Source organism: Thalassophryne amazonica, chromosome 10, assembly GCF_902500255.1.
Source record: "Thalassophryne amazonica chromosome 10, fThaAma1.1, whole genome shotgun sequence".
In the NCBI taxonomy this organism is placed as follows: domain Eukaryota; kingdom Metazoa; phylum Chordata; class Actinopteri; order Batrachoidiformes; family Batrachoididae; genus Thalassophryne; species Thalassophryne amazonica.
In genome coordinates this window covers 45,148,653-45,173,477 of record NC_047112.1, presented here as the reverse complement: position 1 = coordinate 45,173,477, position 24,825 = coordinate 45,148,653, and the positions used below count along the sequence as shown (strand labels likewise).

The window sequence follows — 24,825 nt, the reverse complement described above, 5'->3', positions numbered from 1 at the left end:
TATGTGTCCTGCAGAATAAGTGTTGTGTGGGCCGCTGAAGAGGAGGTACTGCTGGCCCACCACCACTAGAGGGCGCCCTGCCTGGAGTGCGGGCTCCAGGCACCGGAGGGCGCTGCCGCCTTACAGGAGCAGCCAGGATGACAGCTGTCACCCATCACTGGAGACAGCTGATCCCAATCAACAAGGAGGTATATCAGCAGGACGGCATCTCCACCTCATTTGCCGAGATATCGCCTTACCAAAGAGGTAACAATCTCCGCCTACACATACGTGTGACTATAATTGTATTCTTGTTGATTATTTGTAGGACAGCTGACTACCGGACAGCATTTGGATAAGTACTCACCTTCCTACACTTCTTGATTGTTGTTGACGAGAGGTGGAGGTGGACTCTCCACCCTCCGTGTTGCTGGGTGCAGCCGCACCCACACCTGACTGTTTCTGTTTCTTGCCAGCAGTACCGGATCCGACGAGCGGAGGCAGTGGCCACCTGGGAATTCGGGACTTGGCGGCTCCAGTATTCCCGGGGTTCGGTGGCAGAGGAAATCGGGTTGGTTCCGGTTCGACTTGGACAGACGTCTCCTATCGTCGAGCCTGCCCACACGACACCATTGTAATTGAACTCAGTCTCAATATTGTAATCGGTTGTATTTGTTGTGCCTGTTTCACAACAGTAAAAACAGTGTTATTTGACTCCTCCATTGTCCGTTCATTTGCGTCCCCTGTTGTGGGTCCGTGTTCCTACACTTTCACAACAATAAGCCTCAGTAAAATTCATTGCAAAATTTATTTTCTGTCATGCATAAGTACATTTGCCATTGAGACGGTCAAAGATATAAATGGAATGTAATCGGATAGTGTTAATTTCTTGATATTGGGATTACAGTAGGTAACAGATTACATTTGCGAACATAATTGGTAACTTCACAAAAATAAATGCAAATAGACTATGTGAATATAATGAACCAAATCAGGATTGTGTGAATACACCTGAAAGAGCTGATCTGGTGTAAATAGATCACTGACTACAGAAAAATGTGAAGTATGTTTTGAAACCCGAGAAGCAAGATTGCACAGGGGGTTGTGAAAGAAAAATCAGTTCAGAGGACTGAATTTCTTGAGTGGAATCCTTTTAACAAAAGATGTGGTTGACGGACACATTGACAGCGGCTGAGATTGCCACTGTGACCTTTCAGCTATAGGACAACCCTCACCACAATGTCACCAAGGTACTCTGACAAATTGACAAGTGCTGCTGAGAGATATAATTTCTATTTTTTATTTTATTTTATTTATTTATTTATTTTTGGTAAGAGCTACATTTCTATTTCTGGCATTCAACAGACAAACATATATAGATCAACAACCGATGAATGAGACTTTAGACATTCACTTCAAACAAGCCTCCTTCCATATCAAAGACACTCTCAACCCACCGTCTGTGACCATAAGAATCTATAAAATAACAGCAGATAAGGGCATAACAGACCCAGATGTACTGCCACTAAACACCCACTCACTTTTACACCAACACAATAACATGATGTATGCTGACGTATGATAGCCAACAATTACTAACACTTCAACAATCGAGACTGACAACATGAGTTCAGGGACTTTATCTCTGGAATACTGCTTGTAGCAAAGTATTTATTGATCTGTTCCTTAACAGATGCCACCTGAAATGTGAAATGGAAATTAGTTTTGACTCCTCCACTATTCTTCAGGTGTGTGAAAAAAAAAAAAAAAAAAAAATATATATATATATATATATATATATATATATATATATATATATATATATATACTCAACAAAAATATAAACGCAACACTTTTGGTTTGGCTCTCATTTTGTATGAGATGAACTCAAAGATCTAAACTTTTTCCACATACACAATATCACCATTTCCCTCAAATATTGTTCACAAACCAGTCTAAATCTGTGATAGTGAGCACTTCTCCTTTACTGAGATAATCCATCCCACCTCACAGGTGTGCCATATCAAGATGCTGATTAGACACCATGATTAGTGCACATGTGTGCCTTAGACTGCCCACAATAAAAGGCCACTCTGAAAGGTGCAGTTTTGTTTTATTGGGGGGGATACCAATCAGTATCTGGTGTGACCACCATTTGGTGTGACCACCACCACAATATTTGAGGGAAATGGTGATATTGTGTATGTGGAAAAAAGTTTTAGATCTTTGAGTTCATCTCATACAAAATGGGAGCAAAACCAAAAGTGTTGCATTTATATTTTTGTTGAGTATATATATGAAATCTGTTATCAATACTACAGTATATCTCCACATTTTAAAATTAACCATAAACTTTACTGAAGAAGAACATAAATACATGATGAGTTTCACATCAAAGGTGGGAATAGCAGAAAATGTGACAATGGAAACAACAAGAGTGTATTTTCCTTTGACAGTTTAACTGATGGGTTCACTGATATTTATGCTTGAACACGTCCAGAGCCAAGTGGGCCATAAAACTATAAATATTTCCTTCAGCCAAATTAAAATAATGGTATGTGATGTGGAAGATACAGTGGGGCAGCAGTGGTTGGCAGTGTTGCTTCACAGCAAGAAGGGCCCAAACTCCAGCAGGGTCCTTTCTGTGAGGAATTTGCATGTTCGCCTCATGTCTGATTGGATTTTCTCCAAGGAGTATTTTGGCTTCTTCCCACCATGAAACCAAACATGTTAGATTGGACCCCTTTCACAGTCCATGACCAAGGCCATGTTTGAAGCTCTAAAGTTGGTCCCTGGGTAGCGCTCAGCAAATCCTTGCCCCCCCCACCCCCTTTCCCTTGCTCCTACTGAATCGATTGAGTCTAATTGTCAGTAATTGTAATGGATTAAAAGAATACTAGAATGTCCATAGGGGAACAAATGAATGTGTAAACTAACTATTTTTAAACCACTGACATAGCTTCTCCCACCTTACAAACTGAGCTACCAAACTATTGCTTCAACAAATAAAGATTGCTCTTCTGTTTTCAGTGTACATAGAAAGCACAACGGAAAGTCACTACTTTTTTTTAGTGCATCGATGAGTCATTTAATACTCCTCATAGTTTAGAAGATAAGCATTCTGGGCAAAAGGTTGGTGGTTTCAGTCCTTGCTGAGACTGTCTATCAAAATCAGGAAAATTGGCAAAGCATGTTTAAACACACAAGGAATTTAGTTCCAGTCAGAGTCTGAATAGTCTCCCCCATCAGATCGGCCCCCCTGCCTTCACTACACGTCATGTCAGAGCATTAGCAGCGATTAACAGATTATCGCCTTATTTCTGCTTAAAACTGACTTTAGAATGATTTAAGAAATGTTACTTTGTCATCTGATGGTTAATAATCACATTATTCTTTGATCAGTTTGGGTGTACAGAGTCAGATCCAGAGAGTCAGACTCAGACACGCTGGCATCCTGCTCTGATCACTCCTCTGTCTTTTATTATGAAATAATGCTGAATTTTTGTGGAAATGATTGTTGTAGAAAAGCTTCAGAGATTTGTCACTGAGATAGATGACTGGAGTGCAGTTTTAAATGAGGTGATAATCAGTGAATCACTGCTGACACTCCAAAATGATGCATGCGCAGTGAAGGCAGGGGGACTGATCAGAAGGGGGGACTGTTCTGACTGTGACACCGGCTGTTGGTTTCTCTTAACAGACAATGGGCCCCATTTAAGAACATTTTCTTAAATTTCTAGTACCATTAGAGTATGATGGACCTGTACGCATGTGTCATGCCAGATTCATCAAAGGCCTGTAAATACAAAGAATTGCATAAATTAAGCCTACTGAATTGTACCTCGCTGTAAATGAGTTGGCATTCATGAGTAGAGTGAACTACCATAAATAACACCCCAAAAACTTCACATATAAATTTACTAATGAGGACACTGAGATCATGTGACAGAAAGCTTCTATTTCATCCCACCAAATAAGAAAATAACAGTTCAACATGAAAAGGTTAAAAAAAAAAGAAAAGAAAAGAAAGTCTTGCCACATCAAGGCTTTCCCTGTCTGCACTAGGAGGGGGTCAAGGGTAAGTCTTCATCATGGAGTTCAACAAAATATTATCTGCCATCAGTGGTTTAATATCACTGCAGCAGGCTGACCCTTCATGGCAGCAGGGGGTATCTGGAAGAGTCTGCTCCTGTTATGTGTCGGACGCAGCTCGGAGAACCGACCAGCGTTTGAAGGACCCAGTATGAAATAAGCAGAGCACGGTACAAAGGCTAACTGAATTTAATACATAACAGTGATAATAACAAAAAGGTGCGGTCTGGCGTGGTGCGCTCCCAGCAGCGCTAACGGTCCGGAGCCAGAAGCTGTTTCGGACCCAAGGACCCCGCCGACACCCCCCAGGTGGCCGCAACAACCGAGTCTGTGAAAGAAGGAACCATTATGTGAGTCCACACTCTACACACAGAACACTTAAAGGTGTACAAACAGCAAACACTTCCTGGCTTGATTACTGATCAGCTTCCCAACCTGCAGGCATGGAACATCCAGTTCACAAAACTCCACTGCAGTGGAAGCTGATACATGACTAACAAACAGCTCAATACAATAAGGTGTGAGGGACACCACATTTACTGACTGTATAACTGTTAGTCACAAAATCTAACGTACCTCAGGAAGTGTGCTGACGAGCGTGAAACCTCACCCCCTCCTCTTTCACAGACTGTGCATCAAACCTGGACGTTCTCAGCATCCGCTGCTGATGAGATGGCTCCCAAGACGACGATCTCACCCGTCTGGTCACAAGGTCGAGTCTCTGGCAAATACACACTGTGCACTCCAGTCTTAAATGCCAACATGTTCCAATCCATCCAGATGCACCACAGCTGTGAGTCCTGACGAGTCGCAGGTGATCAGGGTGAGGTCCTGACAGCCTCAGCAACACAGCCACTCAGTCCCAAACGCACGCCACCTGGGAGGAAAACCAAAAAACAGAAACAAACCGGCAGCCAGGCCCCCCCAGCCATATAACAGCTCCCATCCTCTTTGCATAGCTTCAGTGCAGTATGAGTTCCAGGGAGAGATGGTCAGAGGGCTGTTATATGATGGGGGCTGTTGCAACTTGTTTTCACTGAGTGGCAGCTGTGATTTTGTTCCTCTCAGTCCAGTAGTGAAAGATGATAAGGTCAACAGGCTGATGTTTGTTTCAGTGATGAGGATGGCCTTCTGCATTTTCAGACTCAAGTGCTGACTACCCATCATAGTGTGATGTGTAAATGCTACTATTGATTATAACTAATAAAAGAATAAGATAACTAATATCATATTAAAGCACCTTTAAATACAATATTTTTGTTGCACTGACACTCACATAAAGGAGGTAAACAGCTCTTTGGCCCTTCTTGGATTAACTTTTGCTTTCCTCGTCTTGGATGTCATTTCTGTTTTATCCTGAAGGAGCTATTCTTTTTATTCACTGGGTTTTGAATGATATGACTTTTTCATTCTTTCCATTTACTTTGCCAGTTCTTCTTCTTTTTCTTCAGCAGGTAACATTTTCCTCCTGTTAGTGCACTGCAAATGTTCCTTTGATTTTCTAATTAATGTACATTTTGTCATCAGTTTGAAGGTCTGAAATGATGACAAAATGTTTCTTTTAAAGCACATGTAGCATATAATGCAATAGTTACAAAATACATTTAAAAAATTAAGGGAGTTTTCAGAATTGGAAGAAAATAATTTTGATTATTTTGGGAAGCAATATGCAAAAATCGGACAAATAATTTTACACTGGAATACTGTTTAAACAAAACCATAATTCTCACCTAATAATAGGACTTCAGTCACCGCATCAAAGTCACAACTACTCAATCACTAATTGAGTGGGTGTGGCAGATGGAATCTTAAAAATAATAGATGGGGAAGAGTGTAGTGTAAATATATAAGTGGAGAGTATAGTGTATAAATTGAGGAGATTTTTGTATGCAACTTAAAATACTGCACAATTTGAAAATGGTGACTGGATTATTTGTAGTGAATATACCATGCCATTGCTCAACGCTGTCCAAAAGAAATGATCCATGCATTTTCCCAAAGAAAAATGTCAAGTCAAATCAGTGGCATGAAACAGAAAATTTTCTGTTAAGGGTAAAAGAACTTACCTCGGTATAATCTATCAGACATAGTGATCCTTGACGTCCCCTCCCGCCTAAACTGCCTGTGTTATTTCTCTTTTCTTTTATTTCCTTTGGCAGCAAAATGTAAACAAAACTACATGAAGCCAGATTTATTCTCATGTCATAACAATGAGAGGATTTCCCATAATGGATACCATCATCTGAACAGTTTGGATTAAATCTATAAAAAAACAAGGCTAATTCTGCCTAAGGTATGTGGAATTATTTGCTATAGCTTTGCTGAATGATCCTGTAAGTATTTGTTCTGTGTATCAAAAGATTTGAGGGATTTTTTTGCTCAATCAAAATGGTGAAGTTCCTGACATTTTGCAATCTAAGTATGTGGACTGTCAATGGGAGCGAATAAGCAGCCTCGATGCAAATTTTTGAGCTGCATGGAGTGGGCAACAGCTGAGTTAACTGTGGTTGCAAAAAGCTTAACAGATTTATATATACACATATGTACTGCAGCCACACTGATGATCCACTGATCTCCACACTGATGCAAGTTTGTTGGCTAAAAACCTGTTTTTCTGTGTTTTAGTGTCACTTCTTTAAGCAACTCTGATCTCATTTGTCAGTAACTTTCTGTCCTGCTTATATCAGGCTATAGCCCCACTTCTGTTGACATCTTCCTTAAGATAAGATAAGAAAGATAAGAAAAGCCTTTATTCATCCCTCAATGGGGAAATTTCAGTGTCACATCGCAGCATAGAACAGTAGGAATAGACAGAAGGGCATGCAATAAAACAAACAAGTATCTCTTAAAAAACAAGAACTAAAAAAAAAAGCACTGAGTGCCGGGTAAAGCTAAGGCTACCATTGTTCAGTTCAATGCTGTATTTAGCCCAACATAGTTTCCTTAGTCAGCTTGCGAACCATGGCTTATTCCTGTTGTACCTGCAGAACATTTGACTGGCACACACTTTCATATAAGCTGTCACAGTGCCAGTTTACAGTTAAACGTTCAACAGTGTAATAAAAAAGTCTTCCAGATTTCCAGGTGAGATGGAGGTAGGCACATAGGAAGGACCTTTCTCTAACATAAGACTTATACCGTAGTGTTATAAAATGGAAAATAAAGGAAAATAAAAAGTGTTCAGGATAATAGTAGTGCTATGTCCCGGTTCAAGGCAATTATGAACAATGCCTCACACCCTCTATACGAGGCCTTCAGAGAGAGGAGGAGTGTGTTCAGCGGCAGACTGCTGTAACAGCGCTGCACCACAGACAGACAGGAAGTCCTTTGTGCCTCGTGCCATTAGATTGCACAACACTCTGATCTAGCAAGATAGTCTTGTGTCTTTTTTATGTTTGTATAACTTTATAGTCTGTCAGTTTTACAACTGACTGACTGTTTTTAATGTAATGTTATTGTATTTTTGTCATCTATTTTAGTTATTTATTTGTTGTATGATTGATGTTTTATGAGCAGCAGGCCAAATGCAAGTTCCTTCGGGATTAATAAAGTTCTTATCTATCTATCTATCTATCTATCTATCTATCTATCTATCTATCTATCTATCTATCTATCTATCTATCTATCTATCTATCTATCTATCTATCTATCTATCTATCTATCTATCTATCTATCTATCTATCTATCTATCTATCTATCTATCTATCTATCTATCTATCTATCTATCTATCTATCTATCTATCTATCTATCTATCTATCTATCTATCTATCTATCTATCTATCTATCTATCTATCTATCTATCTATCTATCTATCTATCTATCTATCTATCTATCTATCTATCTATCTATCTATCTATCTATCTATCTATCTATCTATCTATCTATCTATCTATCTATCTATCTATCTATCTATCTATCTATCTATCTATCTATCTATCTATCTATCTATCTATCTATCTATCTATCTATCTATCTATCTATCTATCTATCTATCTATCTATCTATCTATCTATCTATCTATCTATCTATCTATCTATCTATCTATCTATCTATCTATCTATCTATCTATCTATCTATCTATCTATCTATCTATCTATCTATCTATCTATCTATCTATCTATCTATCTATCTATCTATCTATCTATCTATCTATCTATCTATCTATCTATCTATCTATCTATCTATCTATCTATCTATCTATCTATCTATCTATCTATCTATCTATCTATCTATCTATCTATCTATCTATCTATCTATCTATCTATCTATCTATCTATCTATCTATCTATCTATCTATCTATCTATCTATCTATCTATCTATCTATCTATCTATCTATCTATCTATCTATCTATCTATCTATCTATCTATCTATCTATCTATCTATCTATCTATCTATCTATCTATCTATCTATCTATCTATCTATCTATCTATCTATCTATCTATCTATCTATCTATCTATCTATCTATCTATCTATCTATCTATCTATCTATCTATCTATCTATCTATCTATCTATCTATCTATCTATCTATCTATCTATCTATCTATCTATCTATCTATCTATCTATCTATCTATCTATCTATCTATCTATCTATCTATGTGACTAAAAAGATTAATCCAGGTTTTGAGTATATTTCTTACTGTTACATGGGAAACAAGGTACCAGTAGATTCAGTAGATTCTCACAAATCCAACAAGACCAAGCATTCATGATATGCACACTCTTAAGGCTATGAAATTGGGCTATTAGTAAACAAAAGTAGAAAACAATAAAAGTAGTGTGGCATTCAGTCAGTGAGTTTGTCAATTTTGTGGAACAAACAGGTGTGAATCAGGTGTCCCCTATTTAAGGATGAAGCCAGCACCTGTTGAACATGCTTTTCTCTTTGAAAGCCTGAGGAAAATGGGACGTTCAAGACACTGTTCGGAAGAACAGCGTAGTTTGATTAAAAAATTGACTGGAGAGGGGAAAACGTATACGCAGGTGCAGAAAATTATAGGCTGTTCATCTACAATGATCTCCAATGCTTTAAAATGGACAAAAAAAACCAGAGACAAGTGGAAGAAAATGGAAAACAACCATCAAAATGGATAGAAGAATAACCAGAATGGCAAAGGCTCACCCATTGATCAGCTCCAGGATGATTAAAGACAGTCTGGAGTTACCTGTAAGTGCTGTGACAGTTAGAAGATGCCTGTGTGAAGCTAATTTATTTGCAAGACTCCCCCGCAAAGTCCCTCTGTTAAATAAAAGACATGTGGAGAAGAGGTTACAATTTGACAAAGAAAACATCAACTGGCCTAAAGAGAAATGGAGGAATATTTTGTGGACTGATGAGAGTAAAATTGTTCTTTTTGGGTCCAAGGGCCGCAGACAGTTTGTGAGATGACCTCCAAACTCTGAATTCAAGCCACAGTTCCAGTGAAGACAGTGAAGCATGGTGGTGCAAGCATCATGATATGGGCATGTTTCTCCTACTATGGTGTTGGGCCTATATATCGCATACCAGGTATCATGGATCAGTTTGGATATGTCAAAATACTTGAAGAGGTCATGTTGCCTTGTGCTGAAGAGGACATGCCCTTGAAATGGGTGTTTCAACAAGACAATGAGCCCACGCACAGTAGTAAATGAGCAAAATCCTGGTTCCAAACCAACGATATTAATGCCTCGCAGATGTGAAGAAATCATGAAAAACTGTGGTTATACAACTAAATACTAGTTTAGTGATTCACAGGATTCCTAAAAAAAAAACAGTTTGAACATAATAGTTTTGAGTTTGTAGCATCAACAGCAGATGCTACTATTATTGTGAACACCCCCTTTTCTACTTTTTTTTACTAATAGCCCAATTTCATAGCCTTAAGAGTGTGCATATCATGAATGCTTGGTCTTGTTGGATTTGTGAGAATCTACTGAATCTACTGGTACCTTGTTTCCCATGTAACAATAAGAAATACACTCAAAACCTGGATTAATCTTTTTAGTCACATAGCACTACTATTATTCTGAACACTACTGTAACTAAAACTTTTGACTAGACAAAGGTCATATGAAAAGTGGCAGACATAAGCAGAAGGGAAAATAATCAAGTGTCAAAGCCGACACAATGGAAGAAAATGACGACAACAATGGAGATGGGCCGGAGAAAACCACACACAAAGCCCATGCAACAAGAGGGTGCACTGCTAGCAGACCAAGCTAGCAGACCAAGCTAGCATCTGCAGCGAATTACAATGTCTGAAACAGGACATCCAAGATAACTTCAGCACATTCAAACAGGAGCTGAAGCAAGACATGGTTACTCAAATAATAAGATAGGACTTTTTGGAGATGACAAGATTTGTTTCCTCCAACAACCAAACCAGTCAATCCCTGCTCTAATGAGACTAACAGAGATCTACAGAAGCTTTTCAGGATATACAAAAAAATGTAAAAAAAATAAAAAACACAAGTACTGACACTTAACTACTTACCACCAAAAAATATGCAGAACAACTATAAATTCAACTGGAATCTGAAGGCAATAAAATATCTGGGATTAATGGTTACAGAATATGTGTATAAATTATATGAAACAAATTATCAGGACATCACCAAAGAAATTCAAAAAAATATAGAAAGACGGAACACATTAACTTTAGATTTTAGTTTGATCATATAAATTATAAGAATGAATGTTTAACCAAGGTTTCTCTCCTTATTTCAGTCACTACCAGTGAAGATACTCCAAATTCTTTGATTAACTCTGGATAAGAAAATATCTCGGTTTTTATGGGGAGGTAAAAGACCCAGAGTTACATATCCAATCCTTCAATTCCCCAAAGAACAAGGGGGCTTGACCCTCTCCAATTTAGAGGATTATTCTATCTCAGCACAACTGAAATATGTTTACTGCTGGTGTAACCCAAACTATGAAGCAAAGTGGAAACATATAGAAAGAGATGTTGATAATAACCCAACACAAACTCTGATTGGGGATAGAGAACAATACAACAGAATGAGAAGTAACATAGACCCAATTACAAGTTTCACATGAGAAATATGGTCAAAAATATAAAATAAAAAATAAAATTATATATATATATATATATATATATATATATATATATAAACTCCAGAAGTATATTAATACATTAAAATGGATAGCATATGCTACCAGTTTCAAACCTGCTCAACAAGGACTGTGATTTAAGCAATGGTAACAAAAAGAATCACAACATGGAAAATTTTGGAAAGGGAGAGGGAATTAATGAGCTTTGATGAGATGAAAATTTGGTCTAGACAAATATGGTTTCTTTCGTTATTTGCAAGCAAGAGATTATTATAATAGGGAAATCAAGAAGATTCCTTCCATGAAAGAGAACACAGTGAACAAAAACATTAATAAAGCATATGAAGGAAAGATGATGAGACTCATATTCAAATTTTATCATGCACTTTTAATGAATACTAAATATGCAACAGAACACATGAAGACAAAGTGGGAAAAGGAATTAACTCCTGAAATAATGAGTAATGATTGGGAAAACATGGAAAAAAACAAAAAAACAACAACAACTGGTTCTCAAAAATGGAGGGTGTTTTCATGGAAAAACCTGATCCACTTATTCATTACACCTAAAGGTGTGTTTACACATAACGACGACAAGTCACGAATGCCAGGAAGTATACATTCTTGGCCGCTGATCTCGAATGTGATTATTCAGGGCAGAGGTGTCAGGTGTCCTCAGGAACTGCTGCAATATGTTACCATGCGTGACGATTAATGGCACGTGTTGGTGGAGAATTATCAGGAACCATTACACACAGTCAAGAATAAGTTTCCGCATTGTTGCGCGCTGTTACGCGCGATAGAGTTACGTTAAGTTCTGTCACATTGTGAATGAGGTGAATTGTCTCCACACACACACCCATGTTCATCCATCAGCTGCTGAACAATTCAGATCGCTCCAGTTTGCGCCACAGAAGAAAAACTTTGAGACTGCATGTTTAGTTGGGCTCTGTGCCATGGAGTGGCGCAGAGAGGAGGAGGAAACAGACAGCCAGATGTGTGGCTCCACGCGGCTTTCATCATGCTCGTTTTCCCAAACATCAGGCACATGCAGCAGGTGGAACACCTGCAGGAGCGCGCTGAGGAGCATTGGAACAAGACTTTTAGCTGACTTGGCGTCACTGTCCTCCTTCAGCATTACTGCAGCAATGAAACTGAATGCGGTGCAGCAGGGTTTAATTGTGTGCATGTCAGAGAAGAAAACTGTCACGCTTTATTAAGGATCACCACTAATCAAGATGGATCAACACGCTCAATTGCGACCTCCATGACATGAGGCGAAATGAGGGTGGTGCGTGACATTCGTGGAAGTTTCACATTCGTGGAAGATGTTTTGACAGCCAAAAACATGCTCCACAAAAATCACGAATATCACGCACCAACACACACTATTAAGAAACCTATTCAGATGCGTTAAGTCACATTAAGTTGTCAGGAATGTGCCAAGAATGATGCAAATATGACATTTGTAAAGTGTCTTGCCTATGTGTAAACGCATCATAAGGTAAAAAGCAAATATTTGAACCAACATCTTCCATACTGGAGAAACTGTGGATCAGTAAATGCTAATCATAGCCACCTATTCTGGAAATGTTGTAAAACAAATAACTACCGGGAAAACATAAATAGAGAAATAAAAAAATCTTGGAATATAATTTACCATTGAATGCTATTATACTGTATGTAATTAGGTAACTTTTCAGTTGAATATGTACATGGAAAATATAAATATTTGTTAAAAAACTGACAGTGGCTTGTAAAAAATCAAAACAAGGAAGTGATACCAAGCTGACCCCCCAGCTATGGAAAAATGGATCCAAATTATTGAAACAATTTATCTGATGGAGAGACTGACATGTGTTGAGACTGCAGAAAACCCAGTTTGAAAATAAATGGGAAAAATGGATGAAATACAGGAACAAGAGTAGCAACACTGAGAACGAGAGGAGGCAGGTCGATCATGACACTGAAAAGGGAACACTCTTGTGAATCCTTGTGAGTTGAAATATTTTCCCACTGTTTTTCTTTTTTCCTTTCTGATTCTGAATTAATCATTGTTTCATTACTGCTTAGAAATGAATAAAAAAAGTTGTTTTTAAAAAGTCTTCCAGTTCCTGTTTTGAATTGGTGGTCCATTTCTTCATCATTTTGACAACAGCTTTTTGATTTTAGCTTCTCTTGAAGAAGTGGTGGCTGAAAGGTTAGAGAAGTGAGTTTATAACCAGAGGGCCATAGGTTCAAAACCTGATCAGAATCAGAATCAGAATCTGACCCCTTGAAAAAGGGCCTTAGTCCCCAAACTGTTCTCAGTGTGAAGTTGAGCACCTGGCAGGGCAGCATTTTGACAGTGTGTGTGTGAGGGCCATCCTTGTAACGCACTTTGGGCATCTGCAGCAGATGGAAAAGTGCAATATCATATACAAATAATGAATGTTTATGAGTTCAATGGTACAAATATTTCATGAGGTGAAAACTGGAACATACCATTCAACGAGGCAAAGCCGAGTTGAATGGTATGGGAGGCCTCTTTTGGGAGGCCATGATCGTGGTCATCTAATTTGGAATTTTCGCTCTGGTGCTGGTGGGTTTGCTGTTATACCCTTTTCTTTCCAGAATGGGAAAAGAAGTCCTTTCTTCCAATCTGTAGGGATGAAACCCAACTCCAAGACTGAAACAAAGATTGTTTGCAATGCAATCAGAAGAGCATCTCCACCTGTGTGGAGGACCTCAGCTCCAATGCTACAGATTCCTGGAGCTTTCCCTGCCCTCAACTGTTTCACAGGCTTTGCTGTCTCACCAAGATTTGGTGGTTCCCAACTGACTGGAAAATCAGCCACAAGAACCCTGGCACAAGAAATGTATTGCATCCCAGTATTAGGATCAGCCTGATACATCTGCTCAAAGTAGCCAGCTCAATGTGACAGTAGAGCAGAGGCAACTGTCAGCACTGATCCATCTTCCACCACAACTGCAGGGAGACGAGGTGTGGGTTTGGGAGAGTCAAGTGTTTTGATATCTGCATAAGCAGGACAAGGATTACTTGAGCACATCATATCCTTCAGCTTTCAGGCTCCTCTCCTGTGGAACCAGCTCCCAATTCAGATCAGGGAGACAGACACCCTCTCTACTTTTAAGATTAGGCTTAAAACTTTCCTTTTTGCTAAAGCTTATAGTTAGGGCTGGATCAGGTGACCCTGAACCATCCCTTAGTTATGCTGCTATAGACGTAGACTGCTGGGGGGTTCCCATGATGCACTGTTTCTTTCTCTTTTTGCTCTGTATGCACCACTCTGCATTTAATCATTAGTGATCGATCTCTGCTCCCCTCCACAGCATGTCTTTTTCCTGGTTCTCTCCCTCAGCCCCAACCAGTCCCAGCAGAAGACTGCCCCTCCCTGAGCCTGGTTCTGCTGGAGGTTTCTTCCTGTTAAAAGGGAGTTTTTCCTTCCCACTGTAGCCAAGTGCTTGCTCACAGGGGTCGTTTTGACCGTTGGGGTTTTACATAATTATTGTATGGCCTTGCCTTTACAATATAAAGCGCCTTGGGGCAACTGTTTGTTGTGATTTGGCGCTATATAAAAAAATTGATTGATTGATTGATTGATTGATATCATCTGGTAACAGATTCCTCTAACAAACACCTTCTTGTGCACTCTCAGGGCCATCACAGCCCACTTTCTTAGCTCCCTTTAAAGCCGAAGATTTCCATCAAGTCGTGCACTAAGACTCCTCTGAATAATATTATGAGTGTCCTCAGATATGATGCACCTCCTCCGATGGACACTACCGGTTCAAAACAATCCTCAGCAACTTTCAGGGTCTGATTGTGGGTCTGATATCGCCTGTCACTTCAGCATGTATTTTAAACCATTCAAAAAGTGTCACTGCAATTACTCATAGGTATACAAACTAGTTGGTCAAAAACTGTGACAAGATTAGACAAGGCTGGATTATTCATATTTCATAAAATTCAGCTCCTTCTTTGTATTTTTAAGCACAATAAAATATGTGTGTACGTGTGTGTATGTGTGTGTGCGTGCGTGTGTGTGTGTGTGTGTCTGTGTCACTTTATAAAGCATTTTTTTCTGGTTCCTGTTCAATAGCTTTGGATTTTTTTCCATAATATTTTGATGATCCCAAAAATATTGGCTTGTTTGTATTATTTCTGAACATATCTTTAAATGTGTCCTGGAAAAATAGGGAATCCAGTCATTCTTCTCAAATAAGAGGTTTCGGTTTTAGTTGTTTTTTAGAGTTGTTTTGTATTGGTAGAAATTGTATTTTTATTTGAGTATAGATTTTTAGTATTCTACCCACCACTGCCAACTAATAAATAATTTTACAATGATAAGCCATTACCTCCATGATGATTTTTGGTAAAGTTGTGTGCATTGCAAACTGACTTTGAAGACAACATACTGTGGAGTAAAAACAGATAGACACCGCCTCAAATGTTGAAATGTTTCTACGTCCCCGAAGATGTAGTTCACGTCATTAAACCTTCTCCCATGGGCAAGTCAATAAGACATGGATGTATGGCTGCACAATTTATCGTTTTATAATCAACATTGCAATTTAAGGAAGTGTGATTTTCAAGTCTCAAGACCTTTTAATTAGGCCAATTACTGCTTTTGTTCAGAAGCCGGCAAAAAAAGAAGCTCATTCATGTGGTGGTGGCTCAACCATATGGCTCATGTCTAAAAATGAACCACTCAGTTCATTTATGATGTTTAAAACATTACAGTGCATCCGGAAAGTATTCACAGCGCTTCACTGTTTCCACATTTTATGTTAGTCTTATTCCAAAATCGAGTAATTGAATTGTTATCCCTCAAAATTCTGCTCATAACACCCCATAATGATAACACAAAAAAGTATTTACACCCTTTGCTCAAAACTGGTATTGATGCACCCTTGGCTGCAATTACAACCTCTCACATCTTCTTCACTATGATGCCACAAGCTTGACAGACCTATATTTGAGCAGTTTTGCCCATTCCGCTTTGCAGCACCTCTCAAGCTCCATGAGGTTTGGATGGGGAGTGTCAGTGCACAGCCATTTTCAGATGTCTCGAGAGATGTCAAACAGATTCAGGTCTGGGCTCTGGCTGGGCCACTCAAGGACATTCACAGAGTGCCCTGAAACCACTCCTTTGATATATTGGCTGTGGCTTAGGGTCACTGTCCTGCTGAAGATGAACCATTGCCTCAGTCGGAGGTCAAGAGCACTCTGGAGCAGGTTTTCATCCAGGATGTCTCTGTACATTGCTGCATTCATCTTTTCCTCATCCTGACTAGTCTCCCAATTCCTGCTGCTGAAAAACATCCCCACAGCATGATGATGCCACCACCATGCTTCACTGTAGGGATGGGTCCTGGTTTCCTCCAAACATGACACCTGGCATTCACACCAAAGAGGTCAATCTTTGCCTCTTCAGACCAGAGATTTTGTTTCTCATTATCTGAGAATCCTTTGAGTGCCTTTTGGCAAAACCCCAGGCGGGCTGCCATGTGCCTTTTACTAAGGAGTGGTGTCCGTCTGGCCACTCTATCATACAGGCCTGATTGGTGGATTGCTGCAGCAATGGTACTCCTTCTGGCAGGTTCACTTCTCTCTACAGAGGAATACAGGAGCTCTGATAGAGTGACCATTGGGTCTTGGTCACCTCCCTGACTACTGTCCTTCTCCCCTGATTGCTCATTTTAGATGGGCTACCAGCTCTAGGAAAGTCCTGGTGGATCCAAATTTCTTCCATTTATGGATGATGGAGGCCACTGTGATTGTGATTGTCATTGGGACCTTCAAAGCAGCAGAAATGTTTCTGTAACCTTGTATGGAGTCTGTATCTGCATGGAGTAGATGGGTCTCAAAAACTGAGTGACTGTGCAAGAAGGGAGAAGAGTGAGGAAAGACACCAAGACACCCAGACAACCCAGAAGAAGTTACTGACTTCTGTGGCTGTGAATGGAGAAAACTGTGCATAGTGCATGTTTTGTATTTGAATCACCAGTTATACAGCTTCATGATGAAGTGGAGCAGAGAAAGATTTTTCTTTCACCAAAATATCAAATCTAGATGTGCATCGCCAGCTGTATCTTCTGGCAAAGTGTAGCTGAACTTTCAAGTCTTTTTAAGAAATCCTTTAAGAATTTCTTTTTTCTTTTATTTCTTTTTTGTATTTGAATGGCAATAAACAAATTAAAATCTGTGAAACACCAAATGTTCCAGTACTTTTGGAGAGCACTGTCAATCTGACCTCTTAGTTTTGTTTTTTTTTTTGCTTTTTTTTTTATTGAATTTGCAAAATCCCAAGAAACTTGTTTTTATATGTCATATGGGGTTTTGTGTAGAATTTTGGAAAAATAATGAATTTTCATCCATGTTAGTGTAAGGCTTGTAACATAAAATGTGGAAAAGTTAAGCTCTGTGAATACTTTCCGGATGCACTGTAGCCTGGCTTTTAGCCAGCAAAGCCTGAGAGTCATGGCTTCCACACCAAATTACACTTAATCCGACACAGTTTAATTGGCACATATCTAACATGGTCCTTTGACATTTTCCCCCTTAAGCTCACTTTACTTTTACTATTACCAACAATAACGTTGCACAGCGGCTGGCTATCGCTGACTCCAGTCTATACAAACAAGATGCTAAAGCACCGGTTCAAGGCACAGTTGGATTTGGTGAACCAAAATATTACATTCACAGATATGACAATATGTTGAAATAATTTATTAATTTGTTTAGGTCTGGTGTTTCTTCCTCGTCTTCAGAAGCTCCCACTGCATTTAAATGATAATCTACAGTTGAATTACATGGGTAATTGCCAAAACAATTTTATCCCACTCTCATGAAGCACAGGATACTGTTTTGCTCGTTCTTTGCACTTACTTATGATGGTAAATGAGACTTGTTTGCTGGACATTATCAACGCATGTGACAGGAGCGGCCATGAAGAAGGGGCAGGTTTTTTTTCATGTGTGTGAGGTTCGGTGTGTGTAACATTCTATGCATAATTAAGTAATCATTCATTCACATGCTAATGTGCTATACTTGCTTACTCCAATCAAGGGTCACAGGGGGCTGGAGCCTATCCCATCATGTGGGCAGGGTGGCATGAGGCGTGGCACACCTTCTACCGCAGAGCCACATATAGATGGACAAACACATTCTACTCGCATGCACACTGGAAACTGGAGGGACTGATTAAGACACGCAAGGACAACTCTGACAGAGGCTTCTTGTGGGTTGTGACTGGAGAAGCTCTGAACAGTTGTGGTGTTACAAGATCTCATGCAGCCAAGCTTAATCTTGGAAGAGCAGAACCTGCGATCAAAAACCGCGTTCTCCTGTCACCTGGCGACCTTGACAGCTGCACACGCCAAGCTAGCATAGTGGGTGTAACATGTAGTTTCGTAATCATTTTTCAGTGCTTATTTATGCTTTACTAATAAATATTACTTGTTTATAACTGTACATACTGCTCCTAAAAGTGTTTCTTCCTCATGTCTTTTTACCAACCATTTTCATGTGGGAAAAAACACTGCACAATGGCTCATGGGACAGTTTGAGTTGTGTGAAGGATACAACTGTTGTATAACTGTTGTGTAAAAAAGACTATGAACATCGGCGACTTCACAAGCAGTCTTTGAAATGGGACAGGCTATTCACGCCACTTATGACATAAATGGATGACTTTTATAGACTTATAAGGGTGCTCACTCGTGAGGCAAAGCAGAACCAGAGTAAACATGCAAACTGAGCATGCTCTGGCGTCTCGCAACAAATGTAATGCCTTTCACACAAACAGTTGTTTGTAAACAGGATCAGGTGTGTATGTGTGTGTCAAGACAGAGGGGAAGAGCGAGGGGGTCAGAGGGAGTGAAGCCCTGTCACAGTGGCATATTTGTAGAGAGCCACTGTTTTTCTCAATACGCAGCAGTATGTTGAGGGCTACACGCGTAGGGCGGAAGAAATTAACATGTTTAATTTTCTTCAGCGTACAGCACAGCATGGAGCCCTTCACGCAAGTACACGCCAGCGCCGTGCTACTGTCTGCTATTGTGAGCCCGCCCACGCTTCAACACGGTACTGTACGCCATTTCACATCTCCCCGTTGTTCTTCTGGAGCTATAAATACTGCAAGATTGTTGCTTCACTTATCATACTGGACTCATTATATGAGGACTGTTCACAGTGTTGTCATTTCATAAAAGCGATCTCTCGCACTCTCTCTCTCTCTCTCTCTGTCTAATCAGAGCTGTGACTCTTTAAAATAAACGTGCACTCGCTGCATAAAAAAAATAATAAAAAAAAAATAATAATAATGTAAATGACTGTTTTTGAGCCGCACCAACACCATGCAGTAGCGAACAGAGCGCACTTCCACGGAGGCAGAAAATAGCACTGAACTGGTTTAATAGCGGCATGGTACACGCGACTGTGTGCACACATTAAAATGCAAACACATGCAGCTGCAAGTATGAATGAACACTGAAAAAGGCTGAGTACGCGCGTATTTCAGGCATATTTAAATGAAACACAACGCTGCAATGAGCAGTTCTACAAATACGCCAATGTGACAGGGGGCTTGAGAGAAAGGGGGATGGAGAGAGGGGGAGGGAGAGAGAGAGATGGGGGTTGTATCAGGGACCATGGAGAGAACATGATATTTCATACTCAAAGTAGACCTGAAGTGACATTCATTGCAAGATGAATACTGATGATACTGGATTAGTTAAAAGGTTTCAAAAATGCACTTACATTGATTTGCATTTTAGAACTTTCAGTCAAATAAAAGGCTCTTAAAATGGTGTTAAAATAATTGCCTCGTCTCTTTCTGTGAACCCAGTAGAATGTATCGTATCACCTTGTGAACTGAATGTATTGTCACACCCCTAATGCATAGGAAAGTATGGACTGTTGCGTCACCTGTCACAGGTTCATGGTGGAGTGCCGAATCGAAGGACATTCGTCAAAAGAAAACATGAAATTTCAGCTGCAGCTTGCCAGAAGGCACAATAGGAGACTAAAACTGAGATTTGAACTTTTTTTTTTTTCTTGTTTTATAAAAATTCTTCTTTGGTCCACTCCTCGATGAAGCTGTCAGAATAATGGAACAGAAATGGAATGGATGCCATGTTATTGGCCAAACTTTGATGTGCTAACACTGGACTTGCAGACAACAGCACATGTGACATTTGTGCTCAATTAGTGTTGACATTTTTTTTTCCATTTTTAATTTCTATGTACTTTCAATGGGACTGATTGTTGTGGAGTTGTGTAGTTGGAGCGCATTGTGCACTCCACTACACAATGCATAATCGCATGTACAACTGATATAAATAGTGCTTGGTACAATCACAATCCCAAAGGGCACCACTGATACTCAGTAAAGGAAACTATCTGGAACCTTCTTAGCCCTATATAAAACAGAATATAAGTTTGTGGGGGGTTTTTTTTGTTTGTTTGTTTTACCTGAGCCTTTAATGTGTTTGTGAACTTTGAAAGAAGAGTTTCAAAGTGGAGATGGCAGTGTTTCTTGGGAGTTGCAACAAAGAGTTAGTCAAGCAGCTGCTACATAACTACCATGTACCTACTTATTCCAATTAAGCATCATTGGGGGGATGGAGCCTATACCAGCAGTCTTTGGGCGCGAGGCGGAGTACCCCCTCGACAGGCTACCAGTCTATCGTAGGTCCAACACATCGAGCTAGACAACTCATTCATACTCTCACTTATGTCTACAGTCAATTTAGAGTCACCATTTCACCCAACCCGCATGTCTTTAGAGGTGACAAGAAGCCAGACACCTGGAGCAAACACACGTAAACACAGGGAGAACATGGAAACTCTGCACAGAAAGGGACAAGTTCGGAAGCAACCTGGGACCCTTATCACTGTGAGGTAACAGTGCTAACTACCCCTAAACAAGTGCTGCTTCTTTTCATCCATACTGTGTGCCATGGTACATGTGGAGGTGCTGCTCCACCTGATTGGAGCAGAATTGTTGTAACAAAAGCATTATAGCAAATGCACTTAAGTAAAAAGATGAGAGCTTATTCCTAAAAAAAATTGCTTTCTTACTTATATGCATTACTTGTAATGTATTCTCATTCACCTGTTACAAGGTAACAGAGACCACAGGTTTTTCTAAACCGGAGGAGTGCTACCCCATCATACTTTCAACATGCACCCCCTGTAGATCCTTCCACACCTAACGCCCAAAGCACCACTCGGAAATCCATTATTTTCAGTGGCTAGCATTGCACAGAAGCCACCACTGAGCAAAGCAGCAGACATAAAAGTGGCAGGCACTGTTGCTAAACATCACTCTGCTCCGCACGTGGCACCTCTGCTCGGCATCAAGCAAATTAAACTTTGAGCACTGTGATGAATGTGTGTGCGACTAAAAGAGGCATTCAGCCCAACACTGAAGACAAGAAACTGAAATAGGCGATGTCTGTCAGAGCAGAAACAGAGCTCATGCTAGTCTTACATAAGGTAGATGTACAAACCAAAATCTTTACAAATACATGTTCATTCTTTGCTTTTTGAACTCAAGTTTAATGTTTCACTAGAAATACGTGTCTTACAGTAAAGCTACTTGGAAATGACCTGTGGACAGACAAAGTCAATTTTAAGGTAGCCACAGAATGTACCATTTTCATATCAAATCATTTTCATATCAAAAAGGTCTGTAGCAAGACAGGGGTGCCTCTCATCAGAACCCCCCCCCCCCCCCCCCTTTGTCATTTTGCTGCGTCATGATCAGTAATGTTATTTTAAAATATTGTATATTCAAAAATATGTATCAAAAATGCACAGGGACACATGCCATACGCACCTTTGACGATAAGGTTGAGGAGCTTTGGCCGTGGGTTGCGCTCACTCTGAATGGAGCATGTGTACTGGCCATCGTCGGTTACATCCACCTTTTGTATCTGAAGGCTGTACTCATGATTATCTCCAATGTTGGACACGATAGACACCCGTGGATCAACAGACCACTTGTCATTCCCTGCGAATATGATGCTTGAGCGATTCAACCAGGCTCCTTTTGAGATGCCATCCAGCAGGTAGCACCTACAATGACAGGAGACACTTCAATGAGAAACAGTTTGATTCTGACAGACAACTGGGAATAGAAATATCTTTAAAAATTTAGGTGATAGCAGCTGATAGACATTATGTATGTGTTACATTTTTTGCTCTTCTGCAGAACTGCCAGCTATTTTGCATTTTACCTTTTTATGTGATGTAAATGGCTTACTGTGTCACTGCAGATAACATATGGTCATCAAAGGGCTTTGCACAAAAAAACATTTTAATGTCAAAGCAATGGAGGCTACACAGGAACTACTTTATTGCAAAAGAAGGAGTTTGCCTGACATTGGCCAACACGTGTCCATCCTCAATAAAATTAAACCAACTTCTTAAAATCTCAGCATCTGGTGAATGAGATTCAACATCTAGCTTCGGGACGTTTATGAATGATGCAGTAGTACTTTTAAAGTGAAAAATAATGGGAAAAAACTCTCTAAAAGGAAATCCAGTCTGTGCTGAGGACTTCTGGAAGACTAATAATGATGAATTCTGGAGCATGTTCCAACTATATTCCTACTTTTACACAGATTCACCAATTATATTCCATTTACTAAGACTCTGTTCTGCACCATTTGGATGTTATTTTTATTTTTTTGAGTCATCTGTTGTTTTGACCACTTGACTCTATATGGTTGCGTCTTTGCAAGAATTCTGTCTTTGCATGATTGACATTTCTTTACTGTACTTAACTTACGGTGCATCTGGAAAGTATTCACAATGCTTCACTTCTCTCACATTTGTTACAGCCTTATTCCAAAATTGAGTAAATTAATTTTCCCCCTCAAAATTCCTCTCACAACACCCCATAATGACAACATGAAAAAATAGAACATTTTTGCAAATTTATTAAAAAATAAGAAATTTAGAAATCACATATACATAAGTATTCACACCCTTTGCCCAGTCCTTTGTTGATGCACCTTTGGCAACAACTGTTGTGTGGGTCGCCCGAAGAGGAGGTACTGCTGGCCAACACCAGAGGGCGCCCGGCCTGTAGACGGGCTTCAGGCACCAGAGGGCGCAGTTCGCCGCCAGGAGCTTCAGGAACCCTGACAGCTGTCGCTCATCATCTCATCATGCCATCCATAAAAGCCTGGAGAAGACACCACACCCCTGCCGAGAAATCATCTGAAGCATTCAGGTAAACTCTCAGCCGTCTTTTTGCTTTGATCAGCTAAGCTTATTGTTGCAACGTATTTTGCTTCTAAGCTCGGAAAGGCTGTTAATCTGTGTTCTGAGTTGTAGACATATCCTTTGTACACTCGCAGCTTGAGGCTGAGTGTGTGGAAGTCGAGAGGAGTTGGCGTTCCCGCTCCTCACTACTGCATTAATTAGTGTGACATTGGATTCTGCACGAACTCTGAGTTGAGAAACAGGAGGTGGAGGTGTTTTCTCCCCTTTATCAAAACTCTGCTGACTGTTTACTGGGTGTGTGCTCACACACCCACTCTTGACTGTTTCTGCTTCCTGCCAGCAGTACCCGATCTGACAGCTGGAGACGGTGGCCACCTGGTGACTCGGGTCTTGGCGGCTCTGGTGTGTTTCCAGATCCGTTGGCGGTGGAAATCGTGTGGGTCCGACTCCTATCTGGACAGGCGTCTCCTATCCTCGAGCCTGCCCACACGACACCAACTGTATAATTGACCGTAGTATTGAATTGTATCTGTATCCGTTGTGCACAGTTCACAACATTAAAGTGTTACTTTTTATTTCCATTGACCGTTCATTTACGCCCCCTGTTGTGGGTCCGTGTCATTACACTTTTACACAACAACAATAAGTCTTCTTGAATATGATGCCACAAGCTTGGTGTACTTGTCTTTGGGCAGTTTTGCCCATTCATCTTTGCAGCACCTCTCAAGCTCCATCAGGTTGGATGAAGAGCGTCGGTGCACAGCCATTCTCAGATCTCTCAACAGATGTTTGATTAGATTCAGGTCTGGGCTCTGGCTGGGCCACTCAAGGACATTCACAGAGGTTGTCCTGAAGCCACTCCTTTGATATCTTGGCTGTGTGCTTATTCTTCATTCACACTGGAATGAGACCTACAAGAATATGATATTTTCTCAACTCCCACAAGTCTTGGCTGGTCTCCAGTTTGATCTGTTATTTGTGTTTACACTAAGCATGCATTTCAACTGAATTGTGTGAGTGGAAATATATGTTCATATCCACGATCAATGGTGCAACCTCATGCAGAGTCAATTCAGCATCTATTATGACCAACAGGATCAGGTTGGGAGTGGGTTGGGCCCTGTGAGCGTTAAGGAGACTGATTATGAGACCCCTGTATCTTTTCACCTTTCAGACTGCTGCAAGTGTTTAAACAGTTCAATACACTCAACAATCTGTTGGAGACCGATGGAGAGTGATGGTGAGAAGGAGGGATCGTTGTTGTGACCATGGAGACCCCACTGTTATCAGCCTGCAACCCTGGTGAGAGCCAGTGAGAGTAACAGCAAGAAGAGGCCATTGTTCCGTCGCACATCGGTCATGGACTAGGTGTGTAAATGACGGTGTCAGGGTCATTGTCCTACTGAAAGATGAACTGTCGCCCCAGTCTGAGGTCAAGAGGTCAAGAGCACTCTG

At 40.2% G+C, this 24,825-nt stretch overlaps 1 protein-coding gene across 1 annotated transcript in view; it reads right to left on the bottom strand.

The window, feature by feature from the left end:
* Positions 1-24,825, bottom strand: part of LOC117518100 (neuronal growth regulator 1-like) — a 469,907-nt gene that overhangs the window by 422,981 nt on the left and 22,101 nt on the right. Inside the window, exon 4 of the mRNA XM_034179163.1 lies at positions 21,977-22,215. Coding sequence (XP_034035054.1) covers positions 21,977-22,215 — 239 coding nt within the window. The remainder of the gene's footprint in view (positions 1-21,976; positions 22,216-24,825) is intronic.